Source organism: Acomys minous (genome assembly GCF_964271855.1).
Source record: "Acomys minous genome assembly, chromosome: 4".
NCBI classification, from domain to species: Eukaryota; Metazoa; Chordata; class Mammalia; order Rodentia; family Muridae; genus Acomys; species Acomys minous.
Genome location: NC_140486.1, coordinates 29,500,298 through 29,521,663, shown reverse-complemented (window position 1 = coordinate 29,521,663; position 21,366 = coordinate 29,500,298). Strand labels below are relative to the sequence as shown.

At 43.7% G+C, this 21,366-nt stretch overlaps 1 protein-coding gene across 1 annotated transcript in view; it reads right to left on the bottom strand.

The window, feature by feature from the left end:
- FBN2 (fibrillin 2) overlaps positions 1-21,366 on the bottom strand; it is a 206,384-nt gene that overhangs the window by 18,202 nt on the left and 166,816 nt on the right. The window contains exons 46-57 of the mRNA XM_084778399.1: positions 20,238-20,354; positions 19,103-19,231; positions 18,612-18,731; positions 16,351-16,476; positions 15,589-15,741; positions 14,617-14,682; positions 14,193-14,318; positions 13,491-13,610; positions 12,398-12,520; positions 11,813-11,944; positions 2,639-2,764; positions 1,187-1,393 (exon numbers count right to left, since the gene is read on the bottom strand). Of these exons, the coding sequence (XP_084634525.1) occupies positions 1,187-1,393; positions 2,639-2,764; positions 11,813-11,944; positions 12,398-12,520; positions 13,491-13,610; positions 14,193-14,318; positions 14,617-14,682; positions 15,589-15,741; positions 16,351-16,476; positions 18,612-18,731; positions 19,103-19,231; positions 20,238-20,354 (1,545 nt within the window). The remainder of the gene's footprint in view (positions 1-1,186; positions 1,394-2,638; positions 2,765-11,812; positions 11,945-12,397; positions 12,521-13,490; positions 13,611-14,192; positions 14,319-14,616; positions 14,683-15,588; positions 15,742-16,350; positions 16,477-18,611; positions 18,732-19,102; positions 19,232-20,237; positions 20,355-21,366) is intronic.

The window sequence follows — 21,366 nt, the reverse complement described above, 5'->3', positions numbered from 1 at the left end:
GGTAGTAAGGGGCTGACTGACATAAGGTGGCAGTGAACACCCACACTAGTGGCAGAGTCCCCTTCCATTACTCAGGGAATGGCACCGTGGGGGCCGGGGGTGGGTGTGGCGAGCCAAACCATCTGAAGAGGCAGGGAGAGAGAAACAAGGGATGGCTGCGCTGGACTGGTCGCTTTGCATTCCAAGTCGGAGTTACTACTTTTGGGTATATTTTACAAGGCTACCCCTTTAAAGTCCCAACTCTTCTGAAATGTGTGATAATTTACTGTATGCAGCTTTGGGCCTCTAGCACCCAGCCGCCTTAGCCCCTGAAGGAAGGCTCCAGTTAGCAGTCAGGCACAGGGCTGCGAGGCTGGCTGTACAGCAATGGAGGAAGCTAGTTTAGCTTTCGTAACATCTACAAACTACCTGCTTGCACGCACGCACGCACACATGCACGCATGCACACACACACACACACACACACACACACACACACACACACACAACTCTAATTAATTATGAAACCTGCTGGCGTGAGAACATTCTGAAAAGAGAATGGGCTCCTATCTACACACAGGTGAGCAGGCTTTCTTCAAGCGAGGCAAGGACAGCTGGAGGTTATCAGTGCCGTTTGGAAACAGATGTTGTATGTTCTTGGGGGACATTATTTACTGTTACCATAGTTTCGCACTTCCATTTCCTCCTCTGGTAAGTGAGAATAATAAAGTCTCCCTTGGGTTTGATATAGGAATAGATCTCTTAAATGTTTTGAAACATGGGCTGGGGAGATAGTTCAGTATGGAAAGTGCTTGCTTGCCTTGCAAGCATGAAGATGCAAGTTCAAGCCCCAGAACCTACATTTAAAAAGACCAGGGGTGGTAGGGAGGTAAAAACAGGTGGATTCCTAAGACTCACAAGCCAACCAGCTTGGCCTACTTGGGGAGTTCTTCTGGCTTCCACACACTCCTATGTATGCCACTGCATATATACCTGTGTACACACACACACACACACACACACACACACACACACACACACACACCACACACATACACCTTTTTACAGCATTAGGCAAGAATATCCTTTGATTCATACAAAGAACATCAGTCTTCTAGATGGAATTCTTCACATTGAAAAAAATTAATTTGCATGTATAAAATCCACTGGTCTGACACAACACCTGAAGTCCCTCAGCACACCTTACCTCTCCCATCAGTAGCGTATCCCGGGCCATGAGGACATATCTTTTTGTACTGGGCGGTTCCAGGAAGTGGGCACAGCTCACACTGGTGGCCCCAGCCCCGACCACCATCACAACAGCATTCTGACTTGGTGACGAGGTTACGGCTGCTGGAGGCCATCTGACACATTGTCTGCAACACCTCGGCGAAGCACAGGCCCTGCCGGTTGTCTGGAATGGAATGCAAGAGAAGCGAGCGTCAAGGCCGAGGGGCAGCAGCCAGCTTGGTTTTCAGTGGACAATCACGCTCTCCTTCTCAGTAAAAGCTTTCAAAACCTAAAGTACTATTCTTAGGTGAGCAGTCTACACTTAGGAAATTTTGTTGACGTCACACCCCCATGGTGCTTATACTATAAATCGATTATTAAACTTGACAAAAGTTATGCAGTAGAGATTTATTCTTGACCGTGATGGCAGAACGGAAGAAACGTCAAGTGAATATATTTCCTTTAGATAAAGTAGTAAGAGGTGGGAACAGGAAAAATAAATTCAGGGCTATGTTATGAGCGTGGTACTTATTCTGTTGCTTTCTTATATTTCTATGGTGAAAGGACTTGGTGCACTATGGATAGTATATTAACGTAAGTACTGGGGTTTCTGCGAGCATGGTAAAAACGCTTTAGCTTGGTTTTATAAGTCAACTGTTCTAGTGAAATTGTAACATGAGCAGAAACCAGCATTTTCCTTGTAGGGGAATCTTTGCTATTTCTTCAAAGACGTATGGCCAGTGAAGAGCTGGATTGGAGACAACAGGAAATAAAATGCATTTTCCTGAGGCTGAAAACATCTTCCTAGGACTGGAGGCAGCATGCTGATGCACCTGCACTGCTTGGCCCTATAAGGCCTCCTACTCTCCGACTGCTCTTTCTAATCTGGTTCCTTTAAACCCGGCCATACCCTACAGCTGCTGTCATTAACTGTACCGGCTATGGGGTGTACATTTCAGCCTTGGGTTAGTGTGCTATACAGCGCCCATGAGGTTTATATTTCCCACTAGTGTTTCGTAAACCGTTTCTTTAGACTGTAATATAAAAATTAACCCCCACTGCACTTTTGAAATATGGTGTTTGCTTTGCACCAATATTTGCAGAGCTTACATCGCACTGAAAATATTTGCTTTTTTGGAATTAAATCATCTCCTGATGTAAGCCTTACTAAAGTCACATTTTCCACAGAGCTTAATTAATCTTAATTTTGGAAAGGCTATTTAAGGCTGTAATTTGCATTACATGTGCATGTCAGGCAGAAGCATATCAATACATCATTTTAATAGATGTATACGTATGGGCAGGCATGTAGGGTACTGGGTTTATGGAAGGTTTGCTCAACAGACAAGAGTAAATGTGTGGAGCTGCTCTGCGATGACATCATAAACATGCTTTACTTACCAAGGAAAACATTCATACATTCACTTACCAAGACATTCAGTGCCCGAGGGACTTGACTGGAATCCCTCGTTGCACTCACATCTGTAGCTTCCAATGGTGTTGACACAACGTCCGTTTTCACAGATGCCTGGCTTGGTCCTGCATTCATTTTCATCTTTGTAGAAAAAAAATAATATGAGTAACAAGAAGCTTATAAAATCATAGTTTCCTAACTATATTTCAGTGGCTTTATCTTATCTAAAATTCTTTGACAGAATATCCATAGGATGGGGTTCTAACCCTGACTACTGCTTCCAGTACACCTCAACCATCCAAGTGGTTCCTTTTTTTTTTTTTTTTTAAAGTTTCCTTCTTGACCCTATCCCTGTAGAAGAGGGATGGTGTCTTCACAGAATCACAATGGAAGGGCTAGCCCTTCCCCAAGACACCCCACAGGAGAGGAAGGATTCTGTGGAAGAGAAGGCCAGCCTCTGAAATGGGAAGAGAAGGCTGAGGCTAGAGAGATGGTTTACTGAGAGGGCGGGAATCCTGGATGAAGGCTTTGAGTGAAATCACAGGGTCATCTGTGGCCTTCAAGGGCCGTTCACAGCAAAGACAACTCAGGGAGCAGTACTCTTATGCTTGGTGACAGATAAGAAACAAGAGGAAAAAAAAATCCTAACTTGTTTATCAAAATTCCCAATATCCTTACTAGGTTTGTATGACATTTTGTGAGTTGTATTTGATGGTTTTTTTCAAAGCTGTTTTCAACCTAAGGGCGCTCAGGACAACTTCATCCTTTTGATAAATTGCTCAGTTTCTCTGAATGCATCTTAGTCTTTTAGTCTTCAGAATTCTGGCATCTTTTTCATGGTCTCTTTTTGTTAACATTTCCCTCGGATATCTTTTCCCATCTTTTTATTTTCAAACTACCATCTTATCCTTTGATTTAGGTATGTTTCTTACAAAAAAAAAAAAAAAACCCAAAAAACATTTAGCTCAAGTAAAAGAAAAAAGCATTCGTTTTTTATCTAGCAAATGAAACTATTTACACTTATGTTTTCATTCTTACCTGCCATTTCATTATGCATCAAATCACTTCATAATTTACATCTGCCAAATCAATCTACTTTTCTACGCTTTCCTTGTGTCTCCAGCCCAGGCTTGGAAAGTACCATGTTCTTTCTACTCTTCTGGTAGCAGCCTTTGAACAATTTCAAAATGTTTTTTTCATGACTTTTCTACTAGAGTCAAGCAGAACTTTACCATTCCTTTATACTGTGTGTTGAACCTGGGACCTTGTGGGTGCTAGGTAAGCATCCCTCCACCGGGCTATTGCCTTAGGCTCCTTTTAGTTTTGAGACAAAGTCTTACTAAGTTGCCCACAGACTGGCATACACTGACTTCGTAGTAGTCTAACGTGGATTTGGAGTGCAATCCTCTTGCCTCAGCCTTCTCGGGTCCTGCCCCCCAAAGTGGTATCTGTTCAAAAATTTGTAGCTAGTAACTTGTATCCTCGTGGGACTGGTGTGCGGCCACACGTATGCAATGACTGCCTCTTGTATTAGAATATGCAGCTTGTTAATTAGTTCAGAGAGGGAATCAAACGTGAAATAAGTTCCAAAAATAAACTTTGACAAGAAGTGACAATGCCTTATTTGAGTTGTTCTTACACTCCACTGAGGTTAAAATTTTAGTTCAGAATTATTTCCCTTAGAACATTTTCAAAGTAGTCTGTTGTTTTCTCTTACCTTGCATTTTTGTTCATTTGAATGGAATCGAGTTTTTAATCTGGAAGCTTTAGGGATTTTTCAGTTTGTTTTTAAGTGTTCTGAAATTCACAATGATGTGACTTCATGTAGATTTCTCAGTTTTGAGAGGGGGACACCCATACTACAGATATTTAAAAGTACGCACAAGAATACTGAGCTAAACCGTGAAAATTAAGTTTCTTGGCTTGTTGTTTATAGAAGCTTCAGGCTCAGGTCGGCCACCCCTAGATGGGATTCTTTCTCTAATGCTGCTTGATTTGTTTCTATATTGATTTATAGTTCAGCACTAAAAACTCATTTCTCCAGTAAACCTTTGGTGGCGGGATGTACTGCCTGATCAAAGCTCTGACACTTAACTGACAACTCAATGTGCCTCAGGTTTTATGGTTACTCTGTCTTCACTACCACTGGCAGTGAGAATTTCTCAGAGACGCTGAAAAACAAAAACACCCGACTCCCTACCGCTGCTGTAGCCTATAGAGTGTGTGCCTTACTGTGGTGCCACACCATCCGGGACATCTTGATTCCCAGCATCCACTTTCTCTCCTTGGACCATTTCCTCTCACAAGGACCACCAGCGATTGCCACTTCCCTGCCTAGCCCACAGCAGCAGCAAGCACCAAGAGGAGTGGCTCCTAGGACAGTTCTCTTTCATTCATTAGTCTGGGCACCATGGAATTTGGACTTGTGTGGCCAATCCCACTACAGTCCCCAGTGTGCCCATGCAGACGCACTGCAGAGAAGCGTATGGCACTGTCTTACCGGGAACTATCTGGTGGTGCCTTCTCTTTCATCTTTGTTCCCTTCCCACCAGCTCAGGCCTCTTCCTTGGCTTCCAAGGCCAGGTCTTTGTTTTGCCTTCCAAGACCTCACAGTTCCTCTTTCTTGGGCAATCACACCCTGGTACACGCTCCCCACTAACGTCTACCTTAAAAACCCAAGCCAGAACAGAACACTTCCCACTAGGACATGGTGACTCCAGTTACTGTCACATTGAATGATTCTCCACTAGGAACGAAACTTGAAAGAAGGATTGGTGATTGTCCACCCTACTTCCTCAGCTCTGGGTTCTTTGCTTTACTCACCTGCTCTGCCTCTACACTGAAAGTTCCTGAAGGCTCACCAAATCCAACTGATGCTGTTCTCAACACCTGACTCTTCCATTCAGTGACACCTTGCTAAATAGACTCCCCCACTACCTACTCAACGGCCAGTTCTCCACACTCTCGAGAGAGCACACCGCCCCGCAGGATCTCCTTTCCTGCTGGCCACTCTGTTTCTGTTTCTGGTAAGCCCCAGATGGTGGGGTACCCAGGGCACCAGTCCCTGCTATTCTCGGATCCCTTCCCTGGTGTCCCTGTCAACCCCATGATCGCGATAACAATATATATGTTACACAATCATGATAACACTATGTATGTCCGCAATCTATACCTCTGCCCCACAAATACTTTTGTATGTGTAATAATGCCAGTGGGATGTGAAAATCATCTAACGCACCCTACACTCAGGCATATCAGCACATTCCACAGGCATTTGTGCAGCTGACTGCATTTGCCCTTCCTGGCATTTACCACAGCCGTTTAGGGGAAGACCATCCAATCAACTTATTCAAGTAAAAATCCTTCCAGTCATTTATTCTTCTTTTCCCTCACCTGTCCTGTCATGGGTCCATCAGCAGCAATCCCTGATGCTGACTAGTTTCTCCTTTACTCTGGATCCGTCCACACGTAACTATGGCCCCAATCTGGATGGTTTTTAAACAGCCACATAAATGACATCACTACTACTTCTGCTTCTTCCTCCTTAAAATGCACTGCTTAGCAGGCAGCCAGAGTTCTCTAAAAATGCCAATTAGAGGATAACAATGCTAGCATTTAACTGAAACTTTACTATCTGCTCATCTCTTTCCTGAGTTAGCCGGGACAACAATCCCATGAGCTAAGTGTTCTCATGATTACAGTTTGTTTTAGCATAAGCAATCTGAGACACAGTTAAGTGAACTTACACACAGGCTAGCCAAAGACGTACAACTAGGGTTTCCACGTTCATGGCCTATCTCAGGCCTTATAAAGCACTTTGCCTTCAGGCCTTTGCCACGAAGCCAGACTCCACTGTGGCTGCAGTGCATACCTTCCGTCCTCCCTTGGTGCCACACTCTGGCACTGACTCCAGCACGGCTGCCTTTCACTGCTGCCACGAGAACTACACTGGTACCAACATTTCCTTATTTTTCCACTCTGTGTCCCAGCTCCCAGGTCACTTCACTAAACCACGCAGAACACTCTAAAGTATCTCTAATCACAAATCCTTATTTTCCCTAGAAGGCTGACTTACCACTGTATGACCTCACCGTGTCCATTTGGTTCTATGCATGTTCAGACCTCCTTTTCCCAAGCCAGGGAGGAAGTGAGGGGTTTGGCCTCAAAGGAAACCAGTTTATTCTGTACTGCCAGAACCACAAATGTGGTGAATGTTTCATAAATATAATTAAACCAATGGAGGGTGGTTGTGTAAGGGTTTTTCTTTGTGTGTGTGTGTGTGTGTGTGTGTGTGTGTGTATAAGGGTTTTTCATGAGGCAGTATGCTCTTTTTGATGGAGATTTAAATCTTTATCCTAAGAATTTCTCTATAATACTCAAATATACCCCATTCTTTTTATTTGATTAGTTTTCATTTTTAAAAAAGGAATTTTATTTACTCTTTTTAAAATTTTAATTTATTATAATTTATTCAGATTACACCTTGAATATTAGCCCCCTGTTTGTATCTTCCCTTTTCCACTCTGCCTCACTCCCTCCCTCCCTCCCTCCCTCCTTCCCTCTCACTTCCACTCTATTCCCTCCCTTAGACCTCTGACAGAAGGGGTCCTCCTCCCTAGCCATAAGACCACAGCCTATCAGGTTTCCTCTGGACAGCCTGCTTCCCCTTCCTCTGTATACTGCTGGGCCTCCCCACCAAGGGGAAGAGATCAAACCTGGGGCACCAGAGTTCATGTCAGAGGCTGTCTCCGCTCTCCCTACAACGGTGGAGAGTGAGCTGTCAGTTGGCTAGGTCTGAACAGGGGTAAAAAGGGATTTTATTTATAAACATACTGTGGATACCTGTCTTCCACTTGTATCATCTTACCGATTCAGCCTCTAGTCACATTTCTAATTGTGTTTTCTGTTATTTCTATTTTGTGAACATACATACATGCATACATGTGTGTGTATATTCATATGTGTGCATATGTATGTGTACGTGTGTGTGCACGTGTGTGTGCAGGTGCACATGGAGGCTGAGGGTTGCCATGGTTATCTTCCTCTTTTATGCTTTACTTTAGGCTTTTGAGACAGTGTCTCTCTGTCTCTCTCTCTGTCTCTCTGTCTGTCTGTCTCTCTCTCTTTCTCTCTCTCAGTCAGTCACTCACTCAACCTGGTTTTCGCCACTTGGCTATTCTGGCTAGTCAGCAAGTCCCAGGAATCCTGTTTTCACCTGTCTAATGCTGGCCTAACAGGTGGCTACTGCCTAGCCCAGACTGCACACGGGAGTTGTGGGCTGGACTCCGGTTCTCAAGCTTTCGCAGTAAGCACTGCCCCGTCACCACCTGAGCCGCCTCTCCAGCCCCTCATCCCCTTTCTATTACTTCAAAGAGATTTTAACTCCCGTGACAGGTGTCGTTCTTTCCTGAGCTTTGCTAGATTATCGTTCTACTGTCCTTTCTTCCACATTTCAATAGCCTTTCAGCCATTTGGATTTTTAATGGAATGATCTTTCTCACAGGTTGTTAAAGTGGTTTTTCTAATTCATTCTTCCCTTGCAAGTGCCTTGAGTTTATTTCTTCTCTCCCTTCCCATCAGCCCTTCTTCTCTGCTCGCATATTTGTGTAAACTGTTCGGCTTTGAACAGTTCTCTGCAGTTTAGCTATTTGTTGAAAAAGCAGCCTGGCAGGTCACCAGGGTAAAGCAGGCATGATGTATGGCTTCAGCTCACATATTTCTCTCATGAACATCTTCAATAAATCTGTCATGCCTTCTGTCCCTGGGGCATTATACGGAGTCAGAGGATCTCTATAGTCTGAGTCAGAAAGCAAGTGCATTAAGCCTTAGGCTCTCTAGTGACCGCCTCGTTCCCCCTCCTTTCGGCCCCTCCTCTAGAAATCTCCGTGTCTAGACCGGTCTCTGCAAAAAAAAAAAAAAAAAACATTCCGTCTCTCATCCACCATGCCTCTGATCTTCTAATGAAACTCCTGAAAACAGAGAGTTGGCCAAAGTCTGAAGGCGAACACGCCACGGAGCACACCTGCGCCATGTCTGGAGACACCCTTCAGTCTGCCGTGGCCCAGTTTGCCTTTAATTCACGACATCCCAGCACCATCCCCTCCCACGGCATGCCTGAGCTCTTCCAGGTTGAGAAGGATGTACCTTTATTCAATCATTTTTAAAATAAACGCTGCCTTCTCCTAGGTTATAGTCTCAGATGCTTATGAAACCGTTTTTTAATCAAATGTAATGATCTTGGTTTAATTTTTCCTAATTACTAGATTTTGATATTCGTGAGATTCGTGATTCAAGAAATGATTATTTGATTATAATATATTGCAGGATCAAGCTTCCACCTTTGATTAATTTGACAGTTTTGTGTGTGTGTGTGTGTGTGTGTGTGTGTGTGTGTGTGTGCACACGCATGCATTGTTCTATGACCTACAGAATGCCCTTAGCTTATCATGTTATACAATTTTATGAAAATCAACCTTTTGATACATTTTCTTGGACTCTGAGGTGACACATGTACATTTTTCAATTTTTAAATGAGTTTATTTTCCATCCTACATTTTACAAATGTTTAATTTTTAAAAATATTTTGTTATTTGTGTGGACTTTCTCATTGTTCAACCATGCTGCCCGCATCAAATGGGACTTTCTCACAGCGTTTGATAATGAAAAGTTTGAGGATCTGACACATTTTAAAACCCACTTCTTACTAGATAGCCCATGCTTGGCTTTGAACCAAGATCCCAAGTGCTGGTGTCACAAGCTTGAGTTACTGTGCTTGGCCTCAGGGCTCCTATCTTTTATTGTGCGTCTTAACAATAAAATGTACAGATACAAAATGCTACCCAACCACAGGGTCATAAAGTATTAGAACTAGGAAAGATAGCTTCCCTCCTTCATGGGTCATACAGACTATTTCTTACTATATATTGTAGAGAAACCGAGTGACTAAGAATTACTCCCTTCTTGGAGCTGCCTTGCTCATCTTCACCAGCTCTAATGAGATGCTTCTTCTTCCTACTGTCTACCCCAGGAAACAGACAAATACTCTGGCTTTATAATGAGAAAGCCTGCTAGTTACAGACAACAGAACATTTCCATGTTAATGAAACAAAAAAATACTTCATGTGTTTTAGTTAGCTAAAAATTAGACTAAGAATTTACACTCGGAAATGAAAAAGTGTCTTAGGTACAACAGTCACAGTAGCTATTCCTCCTTTCCGCACAAGTTAGAATTTTGCCCTATGCTCCCTTTGAGGGACATATGCTTTGCTTTGGGGGCCTGGGTTAATTCCCTGAATTAACAGGCATTAGCTAGTGGCTTTGAAACAGTGGCTGTGCAACTAAACTCCTAATGTGGGACTTAAAAAAATAAACGAGCAAACAAATACACAAACAACCCCCAGCCCTGACTTTCATTAAATAGAGTTTGCTAAGTCACAAGACACCCCACACTGTAGTGTGCATACTGAACATCCCCTAAGGGTGGCGGATGTGCTAAAGGTTGGCCACCAGATGGTACCACTGGGAAGTGGTGAAACATTCAGGAGCTAGGGCAGACTTGGCCCTTAAGGGGACCCTGGGACCCCAGGCCCAGCCTCTCTTTGGCTTTTTTGCTGTTGGGATGGCTGCTTTTCCTCTTGTGGTACAGTGCCCGGGCATTAACTTCAAAGCGCGATGCCACTGGTCACAGACTACAACATTTATACATACGAACCAAAACAACCTCTTCTTTTCATACATTATCACAAGCATTTTGTTGCAAGGACAGGAAGAGGGCAAATATGTAGGAAAATTAGGCAGCATTTAAGAGGGGGCTGCATTTTTTTAAGGGCTATGCTATACACGTGCTTAGGAATTCACTCTTGCCATAGATCAAAATTTTCGGATAAGGACAAAACCACTCTAGATTAGTAACCTCTAACTTAAGTGTCTCTCTTGGTGGTTAATTCCTGCTGTGAATCCTGATTTCGCTTTGTAAAACATTTCCTATGTATGCATTCAGTTGCTTGCATATGGACCTATAGAAATTGTGATGGCTGCTTGCAATTGCCTACAAAATGGCACCTTATCTTATATGGCTTTACTCCATAGGTTTTAGATATTTCAGTATCAGTACGCACATACATTTACCATGATCACTTTCACAGCTACATATTTTCTAGCATGAATATGCCACTATGTTTCTATCTATGTATCTATAGTGGATATTTTGGTTTCATTCACTTATTTTTTTGTTAGTACAAACAGCATAATGCTATATGTCCTGTATTTCCTTTCCTGTGGTAGCTTCATTTTTTTTTCAAAAAAGAGATTTACAGAGGTATAATTTGCATGCCATGAAATTGGTAAGTGTACAATTCAATGGTTTTTGGTCAGTTAGGGCTCACACCACTGTCACCACAATGCAGTCTTATATAACATTTCCACCCGCTGAAGGCATCCCTGGTGTCCATCTGCAGCCTCTCTCTGTTCTAACTTTGAGCAGCAGGCAACTGTGCATAGACTCATTTATCTTAGTCTTTATTTTGGTATTTTTTCCCCAGAAACAGAGAATTATTAATAATTATTGTTTCTTTAAAAAGTTTCCCTTGGCAGTAAAGGTTTGTAAGGGAGCACTGGTTTCTCAGTTAAACTGTCCCTGCTCTTAGGCAGGAGAAAGCCTGTGCAGTGGGCTACAGTAAGTGGCTCAGGTGACAGCCCTTTAGAAAAAAGGGACACAGATAATGACTGTGGTAGTTGCCACATGCTTGCACGAAGCAAGACTGGCATGTGCTCTACCTCATCCCTTTAACAATGAATGCACTGAAACTCAAACATGTCAAGTGATGAGGGAAAGGTGATAACGATGCTAAACCGCTCCTTAGCTCACTCACGGAAGGATGCGAAAGCGAGACCATTGACCTCAAACTTTCACTTTGCTACCCGAGTAGAGGTATTTCGTGGACATTTTCTACACATCTAAGTTTGATGATTTAGACCCACAGAGGCTCACAAACAACCAAAGGCCACATTTCTCAGCAGCGTGAGCCACACTGCATGACACAGAGACTGGCGTGCTGCCCCTGAGACAATGAACGACATCCCTAGCACCACCTGGCAGAGAGCTGGCTTATATTGCGCTCATCCTGGGATCAGTGTTAGATCCGGCTCGGAGCAAGAGTGTTGCTACAGAGGACTATACTCGGAACTTACCAACGCAGCCCTCTCCATCCGGCCTGCGGGCCATGCCAGGGGGGCAGATGCACATGAAAGTGCCAATCAGGTTCTTACATATCATGCCTCTAGATTCACAGTCATGTAGCCCTTCCGCACATTCATCCAGATCTACAAAACATTTATTAAATTATGTGTCAAAAGAAAAAACCAGCACATTCTGTTTAGCAAGCTATACGTTAGTTAGCAATTTTCTGGTCTTCTGACCCTTGCCATACTGTCATCTGATGTGACAGAGGATGGAGATGCCCAGTCTTCCAAATAGCTCGCTCTAGCCCAGATGGGTAACACTTTCAGGACTGGTCCTTACAATGAGTTCAGGGCAAGATAACCATTGCTTTAATAAGGGCCTGGGCATATGACAGCAATGAGATAGTCAAGCCACCTCATCCCTAGACTTTTAAAGGACCTGTTTGTCACCTAGCTGACAGAATGGACAGCAAAGCTGGCACATTTCTATCTGTAAAGCTCTGGGTGAGAAGTGCTCAGAAGACAATGAGCGAGGTATGACACATCCCAACAGGGCAAGTCAAGCTGCAGCTCTCCTCTTGCCCATGACCTTACCTTTACACATCTTTTGGTCTTCCCTGAGGGCATAGCCAACTGGGCAGGTGCATTCATAGGATCCAAAAGTGTTCATGCAGCGGAAAGCACACAGCAGTGGGTTCTGGGCACATTCATTGATATCTGATAGAAGAAGTGGGCATGTTCTGAGCATTAGACTCATCATATTATGTTCTTTGTAATTACTTTTTTAAATGAAACACTAATGTGTTTACTTACAGATCCGATAGAAAGCAACAAGCTAATAGAACTTTCATTTCTGGTTTATAAAATACGGTACCTGGCAAAGTTGTCCTTCAGAAAGTTAACAGCTCTATGCTGGAAGAATTACAAAAGCTACCTGGAGTTTTAGTGATAAGTAAAAGCTCAGTGCTGGGAACTTGCAAGGACTAAGCTTAATTACCTTATTGGTTGACCTCCCTTCCTTCTTCTTTCTCACGATCTACCCTACAGATGAACGTTATCTTGGCAGTGGCAGCCTGAAGGCTAAACCTAAACTTCCTAATATCCTGTCCTTGGGGACACAATCTTGAGGTCAACATGGTGCTAAAGAGTAAATGGAATTCTGGAAAGGAGCGCCAGAAAAGAGAAATGGTCTACGCTTTTCCTTTGGATGTCCATAGCTTGGGTTGTTGAGCGTACTGCGCATACGTGGGACAAAATGCAGAGAGGCCAGCCCTGTAGGTTCCAACTGAAACCTGAGCCTTCACAGGCCCGGCCAGTCTACCTTTGTGCCCACACAAAACATGTCAACATCCTTCAAAGTAATGTAACTGAGTCCAGAATGTATTGTTCCCAATCTTCAAAGTATAGATTAAAAATTAACCAATATATTGAAACTCCACGAAAGTGCAGAAAGTGTAACTGAATCTTAAAGAAAGGAAAAAATAACAGATGCCAGCCCTGAGCCACCCAGGTACTGTCAAGAGACAGGAGAGAATAGCTACTGAGACTGCTTGATGGGGTAGGAAAATGTACACGTGATGACTACAAATAGCAGAATAGCCCAGTGACTAAAGACAGAAATAACTTTCAAAAGCCCATTCTGTATACCAGAGGAATATCAGATAATTCGCAAGGCACGATGACTTGCCTTCACAGTTCATCATGGGCCCCGGCTCAAAGCCTTCGTTGCAATTGCATTCAAAGCTTCCAATCACATTGGTGCATGTGCCATTCCCACAAGGATTGCCGATAGAACACTCATCAGTGTCTGAAAAACAAGGGGAAAGGCGTGCAGAGTCCCACACACATTTCAAGGATCTGCAAAGGGCATGGTGGTCCCGCCCACCTCCGACCAGCACCATCCCCTTGGCATTGGCCAGTCTTTATGCGGTGCAGAGGACCTGAAGGGTCACTGGGCAAGGATTTGTCTCCCAGCTGGTAATGCTTTCTGCACTGCTCATAAATCCAGAGGCCGTATGCAGACATCGGCTTCAAGAAGAAGAGTGCAAAGACATAAAATAAAATGGACTTCTACTCATTCTCCATGTTTGCTTGTTTTTAAACGTGAGGGGACAAACCCAGGCCCTGTGCATGCAAAGCAAATATTATCTATCATTGAATTACACCCCAAGGCCTCAGAGTTTGTATATTTGGTTAAAGCCAGACAGTAGGAAACTCCATCTTTATAAGAACTGAGTTGCACGGGAAAACATAGAAGTGAGGATTTTGTTATTAGCTCATCTTAGTTTCCTAAATCTCACCACCTCCACCAAGGCTACCTGAGGGGTCTCTGGACCAATAGGAGAGTAAAACAAAACATTAAATTGCATAAAACAGAGCCAATACCCACCTACACACCGGACTCCAGTGTAATCCAGGTTGTAGCCCATTGGACACTCACATCGGAAAGACCCGTCAGTGTTGATACATTGACCATTTGAGCAAATGCCTGGGCTCTCGAGGCACTCGTTGACATCTACGGCATAAAACTGCCCGTGAGCTTCCTCATGCAAATAGATGTGCTAATATATTGACATTTACCAAACACACATCTGACATGAATGGAACATACATATTTCTTTTGTCAGAAGAACATATATTTAACGTGTCAGTATAGTCATATGATACATACAATATATATATAGTTCATAAACTATTACATAGATCCTTTAATTATAAGACTATACTAAAACTAGCATGATTTATAAAATAAATGAAAATTTCATCTGTTTGTATAAGATGTGACAGCAGGAGTAAAATGCGTCAAAGCCTACCTTCCCGTGTATCATGCAGACTAGGGACTGTCCCATGGCCATACGGACACAGATCCTGGAATGCAACTACAGAGAAACAGATTCTCCATTACTAAATAGCTTCATTTTAGAACCAGTTAACTCTATACAAACCCACTTTTAACAAGAGTTCTTTTTCTTTTTTCTGGCATGTTGTTTTGAAACAGAGCCTGGAATGTGTTCTGTAGACCTGGCTGGCCTTGCACTCACAGAGATGGGCCTGCTTTCTGCTTCCTGAGTGCTGGGGTGCATACCACTGTACCTGGCCATGGTTTTCTTTAAACCAACCCAGGACGTACTCAGGGAAGACTGTCTGAGCTACTACTGGGCAGGGTACCATCAATCTGGGGACTCTAGGTCTGTCTGTCTAACACTAAGAAATCCCAAAACTTCCATGTCCTTTATACACAGAAACTATTTTTATTCTAGTGACTCTCCCCAGGTTGATCTTGCTGGGAATTGCCCTACGGTTCCCTGGTGCGGATGGATGCTTGGGAAGCTGTTGGGCCACCATGTTGATTACATTTCTCAGAATTTTATGTAATATTTTTAGAACCACAGACCACGAAATTGTACTGACATAAGATTTTAATTATTTCTATTTGATGGTATGGTTTGAAGTCCAGCCTTGCAGGTGTTAGGTCTGTGTTCTGTTGCCAAGTTTAGCACTGCCAACTTGGGACTCGTAAAGCAATGTGGAGTTTAATTTCCACTCTCTTCTTGCATCTTCTGCCCCTACCTCTGCAGTCCAGTGTTCAAAAAGCAAGTGATACTAACTCTTTGGAAGGAAAAGTAAGTGGGCAGTCTTGGTGTACACATGCTGGATGCAGTAAATGCTGGAGGAGGTCTTGCCAAGTAGCTGCTTCCCCGGACAACTGATAGAGTTCTATACGAAGGTATAATTTCACCCTCCACATAGTCACAGCACAACGTTCTCTCTGCTGTTACTCTCACCTTCATCATCTTTGGGGCACAGTTCACACGGGTCACCCCAGCCCTCACCGGGCATCTTGCTGCAGCAGCATTTTGCTTTGGTGGTGTTGAAGGCTTTGGGTACAGAACACTTGCCATTTTCAAAGTTGGTGAAGCAGAAGCTCTGGCGAGTATCTAGTCAGGAAAGCAAACAGCACAGCTCCTCACTGTTCTTTAGACAGGCGGGACAACATGGGTACAACTGGTTCTGACCAAACATTCCTCATGGGCAAGACACACTGCTAGATCAGTAGTTAAGGGACAGGCCTGAACATTCTTCATGGCTCACTTTCATTTGCTGGTTTAAATTGATCTGCGTATAAAATGTTATTATATCTAAAATATTTTTATGGTGTGTTTAGGGATTTGTAAAATCAGCCACAGTTGGGAAAAGATTCCCACAGTCTCCCTGTTTTACTGTCACATTAAAGCTGTATGAAAACAGTGAACTTAACTTTCAGTAAATTAAACTATGCCTGAGGCAAGTCATGTACTGATAAATAACAGCCCATGCCAGCAACGAAATGAAAATGGCAAACCGAAACAATTTTTCTTTTAGCATAAAACCTAGAAACACACATTAACAATGTTAGCAGAGTGTTCTGAGAGCTGCCCATCTGAGACACTCTTGAAAAGACCATGTTGCAACTGCAGACAGTGTATTGCTAACAGACACTATTTTGTTATCACAAAGCCCCAGCATGATGAGGAGAGATGATGACAGAGGGGTCAGTCACAGCTCACCGAAGCATCTCCGCCCATTATCAGACAAGACGAAGCCAGGGGGACAGATGCACTGGAAGCCTCCGGGGGTGTTGGTGCAGGAACCAAAAAGGCAAATGTTGGGGTCTTCGTCACATTCATTTATATCTGCAGAGCAGTGAGAGCTTGTTAATCAATATTCTGTCCCATAGTTGAAGATATCTACTTGCCTGGACTGCAACAGCCATTAATTAAAGGTTGCTTATTAATGGTACTAGAGATGATACGGTGTACATAGAAAATTGACTCTTTTACAGGAAATTATTGCTTTAAAGGTGAAAGGTCACATCCAATTTCAGCCAACCACATACCAGAGCTTTCCATGACCACTTCCAGGTCCTAAGACTTGATCACTAGAGGTGAGACTTCACCGCTTCCCTGACGTGACAACTTACACACCTCACAGACTTGGTACTAAAACAGCCTCTACCCCTGGAACCCCTCCCAAACGCCTCTTTTGGAAATCCACTCCTCAGTACCTTCTACACACCTTTGGTTACCACCCAGTTACTGAACACCTCTTCACCAGCTTGTGCATCTTTTCTCTCTTCTGCTCTTCACGCTGCTGCCAAGGGTACCCTCCTACTCACACACGCTGCTGCCAAGGGTACCCTCCTACTCACACACAGACACTGCCACCAAGGGTACCCTCCTACTCACACACAGACACTGCCGCCAAGGGTACCCTCCTACTCACACACACACACTGCCGCCAAGGGTACCCTCCTACTCACACACACACACTGCCGCCAAGGGTACCCTCCTACTCACACACTGACTGTACTCGATCATCTATGTCAATGGGACTAGGACTCAGGCAGACATGAGACTATCATTCCTCAGCTCCCAGAATGATTCTTTAAAATAAGGAATCCTTCCCGTTGATTTTCAGTCGTGTGTGTGTGTGTGTGTGTGTGTGTGTGTGTGTGTGTGTAAGAGGATACTTATTTAATAGACTAAATGCATACGCACATACCACATATACAAATATATCACCCGCTGTAGGCCAAATACATACCACACCACTTGTACACTACACATACAAATCTGCCACAATTATTACCCTCTGCACACACACACACACACACACACACACACACACACACACACACACACACCCCTTCCCCTCCCCCCACATAAATACACATGTAGTACTGTGGTCAATACTGTTAGTTTTAAAGAAAGTAATTGCTGGACTATAAAACGTCTTTGTTACTTCATTGTAAACTCATCTATTTATACATATACACAAATAAAAATTCCTCTCCTATATACCCAGAACAAAATAAAAATATGGCAGAGACAATCTTAAGCTTCCAAGAAACTTTTTACCAAGTTGATTCGACTACGTTTATTATTACTTTGGCTAGCAAAATAAGATCCAATCTTATAATAAACTATATATACTATCCAGAATGACTAAGGATACCTATAATATCTAATCACGTGGTCTGATATATAATTAAGTACTATGAAGCCAATGGCCCTTTTCACTTTGTAACTGCCTTGCATATGAACAGCAGAGCCAGTTGTCTTTAGAATCTCGCCAAGGGTGATGCAATAAAAACCTCAAGAGACAATCATATGGTGTGCAATCCTATCGTGCTAGCAAAGGCTCAGTTAATGCTGCTGCGTTGAATGACAATCATGCTGTAACAACAATTTACAAAAAGTGAAATAAAGTGGTCTGTGTGAAGGTCGCCCTCATCGTGTCTACCGGGCATTCTGAGACCCCATTTTGAGGCTGAACAGTGTTCTCCTGTGCTGGCAGCTCCATTAGGGGATATCAACTATGACAAAGAGATTAATATTTTCTATTTTTATATAAGTAAAGCCTTCCCAAAAAGGGAAATGTCAAGAGAATCCTCTTCTGCTTCAAGTTTTCAGGAGCCTAGATACTTTTAATAGCCATTTTAAAATCGTGAGACAAAGATTACATTGCAGACATTTTAACATTCAATGGATAGTCTCTATCGACATTTAGAACATAGATACAGAGTATAATGAAAATCCTTTGAGTAGCAGTAAGATTTTTGTTGATAAAAACAAGGCCACACCCCAAAGCTGCCAACACTCTACAACTCAACCATTTCTGACGGTTCAATAAAACAGACGCAGGCAGCCACGTTTAACTCCTGAGGCCAGCGTGCACATGGTGGCTAGGATTTGAGGTCCCCACAGAGCCTGGACTAAGCCTGATTCTCCCGCACACCTCATGACCTCAGAATGAACTCGAGCCTCACCAATGCAATTCTCGCTTTTCACTTCATATCCGGGGGGACAGATGCACCTGAAGGATCCCTCCAAATTCTGACAGGTCCCAGGAGCACAAGAGCCGGGAAGCGCAACACACTCATTAGTATCTGTGGAGAGAAAGACCACTGTCAATGACAGTAACACAGATTCCACTCGGGCCCTTGATCTGCTGGGTCACCCTGTCACTCCTCCGGTATCATGGTTGGTTATTGGGAGGAAGACCATCAGTTCTTTTGATTTGTCTCTTCATGTACTTTTATTGAGACAGCCTCAAGCACAGTCTCTGATTAAAAAGTCCCCCTGTGATGACGCATTCCCAACTGGTGGTTAATACCTTAGACTGAAATGTCCCCCGACACAGGCCATGGTGGTCATGTGATCTGATGATAAAATGTGGATAAGCTAAGTGTGCCTGCGGGGCTCATGCTGTCCCAGGGAACAAAACACCATCGAGATGAGCAACTGTCCAGTGTCTTACCGATACAGTTTTTGCCGTCTGGAGTAAGTTCGTAACCCTCATTGCACAGACACTTGAAGGAGCCGATTTCGTTGAAGCACCGTCCGTTTCTGCACACCTGGCCAAAAAACGAGCTGCACTCGTCTACGTCTGTAAGCAGGGAGGAGTCAGCGTGTCAGAGGGCGCGTCTGCACAGCAGCGCTTCACAAGCTCAAGCTTGAAAACACTCTTGTTGGCACACACTTGCACAACTTTAATCTCTACACTGATCTGCATACTACTCTAATCTCTATACTACTTTAATCACAGAAAAGAAAGATGGCACATGTTGTGAGGACTGAGCCGTTAACAAGGACACACAGGGTGCCCTCATTTTTCAAGGGCGTGAGCTATCACAGGTAAAGCGGGAAGGTTGAAGGTGAAACTTCCCATTTTCCCACAGTGGAACACCATTGCTTTGTACAGAGGAGAGCAGACTGTGGAATGTAACTTGACTGAATAATTTATAGATCCTTTACCTGGACTTAAGGATCCTATTCAAATGACAAATGGAATACACCAGTGTGACCGGCTGTCTTATATTCACTCCACCCCCTCAGGGTACCTTCTCCAGCATTAAGTCCCACACCCCATCAGTAACACAGTGTGAGGCAAAACTGAAATCTTATACTGAGCACAGGTGTGGTTTGTGGGTCCCCTCTCAAAACATGTTCACCGCGCATCATATTTTTGTGGGGAAAGGCATGCAGGCTTTTGAAACTGATGGACAAGAAAACTTGAAGCCACGGACACTCGTGTTATATGAACTCATATAACATATATGTGGTAACATGGGAATAACAGACTTTCTCTGTTTTACCAAGAGGAGACAGAGAGCCTAAAGCTATAAAGCAGTCTTGACCCATTTACAAGCGTCTCAAGGACCTTTCATCCTGACGGACTGGGCTTGTGAGGAAGGGCTGGAAACAGCACCTGGCCTTGAGATTACTGAGGGCAACAAACGTCCAAAGGTGACTGGAGAGTGCTCAGTGGCTTGGCCTATCTTCTGGCACGTTTGCAAGTTTGATAACAAAAGTCACCTGCGTTCTTTATTTTTATTCCAGTACATTCCGTTGGGGTAAAAGAGAGCCAAGGACAGATGGAGACAAAGACTTACCCAGGCAATCGTTGTTGTGAGTGAGCTCGAAGCCAGGGTAGCACAGACAATTGTAGGATCCCACGGTGTTCTTACAAGTCCCGTTTCCACACGGCTGCCGCTCACACTCATCCACATCTGCCAAGAAGAGCTCAACTTTGAACCAGAGCCAGTTATTTGCCTGTAACACTTTCTGGCTCTCACTCACTACGTCATCATTTAGATTCTCCTCAGGATAAGTGCCAGGGACCCATTTATTTATTTACTTATTGATAAAAATAAGAATGTAAAAAAGGGGGACGAATCATAAATACAAAAGAGAAAAACAGCTTGATTACTGCCTGGTATATACAAGTCTCGGAAACAATGAGTAGAAAGGTCGCTGCCAGAGATGCTGCAATGAACTGGTTTGCTTATCAAATTTCAAAGCATTGTTAACACTTGCTAAAGAATTTATATATGCTAACTTCATAAGGAAAACTTTAGTCCCTTCAATGAGATAGTGAAAACCAAATAGGAGTTATAGAATTTAGTCATAAGCTTTCCAAAAATCCTGCTGAGAATAGTTGGCAATGTTATCCATGACAGGAGACAGCATTGGTATCAGCTCAGGACCCCGCCAAGACCAAGTTCTCAGCAGAAAGGAGATGTGTTTGCCCCGGAGGGACAAAGGGCAGGGAATAAGAGACAAAGACAGAAGATGGTAGGTGAGGGAGAAGGGGAAGGGAATGAGAGAGAGGGGAAAAGGGGTATTTATCCTGGAGGACTGCCTCTGGATAGAGAGAAGACAGATATGGCCCACAGGCAAACAACAGTTTATAAAGGTAAAAGGGGAAACCCTGTGTTAGGATGAGTTGGGTTGCTTGGTTAGGCATGTGAGTTAGGGCAGCCAAAAGGAGGCTTCTGATTGCTGGACTTGAATACTTTGACAGCTGGACCTTGGTGGTCAGCCTCAGGAAGAGGAAGTGGCCAAATAAGGGAATAGACCTTGGTGGCCGGCTTTAGCTAATGTAATCTAAGGGTTTTTAGTAAGGCAGGGGGAGGTGAGGGGGGGTAGAGTGGGGGAAGGGGCAAGGCCTGGCAGAGCCATGTTTCTCATGCTTGGGCTAGCTAGAGTGCCTTCAAGGCCCACACAGCCACCATACAAGGG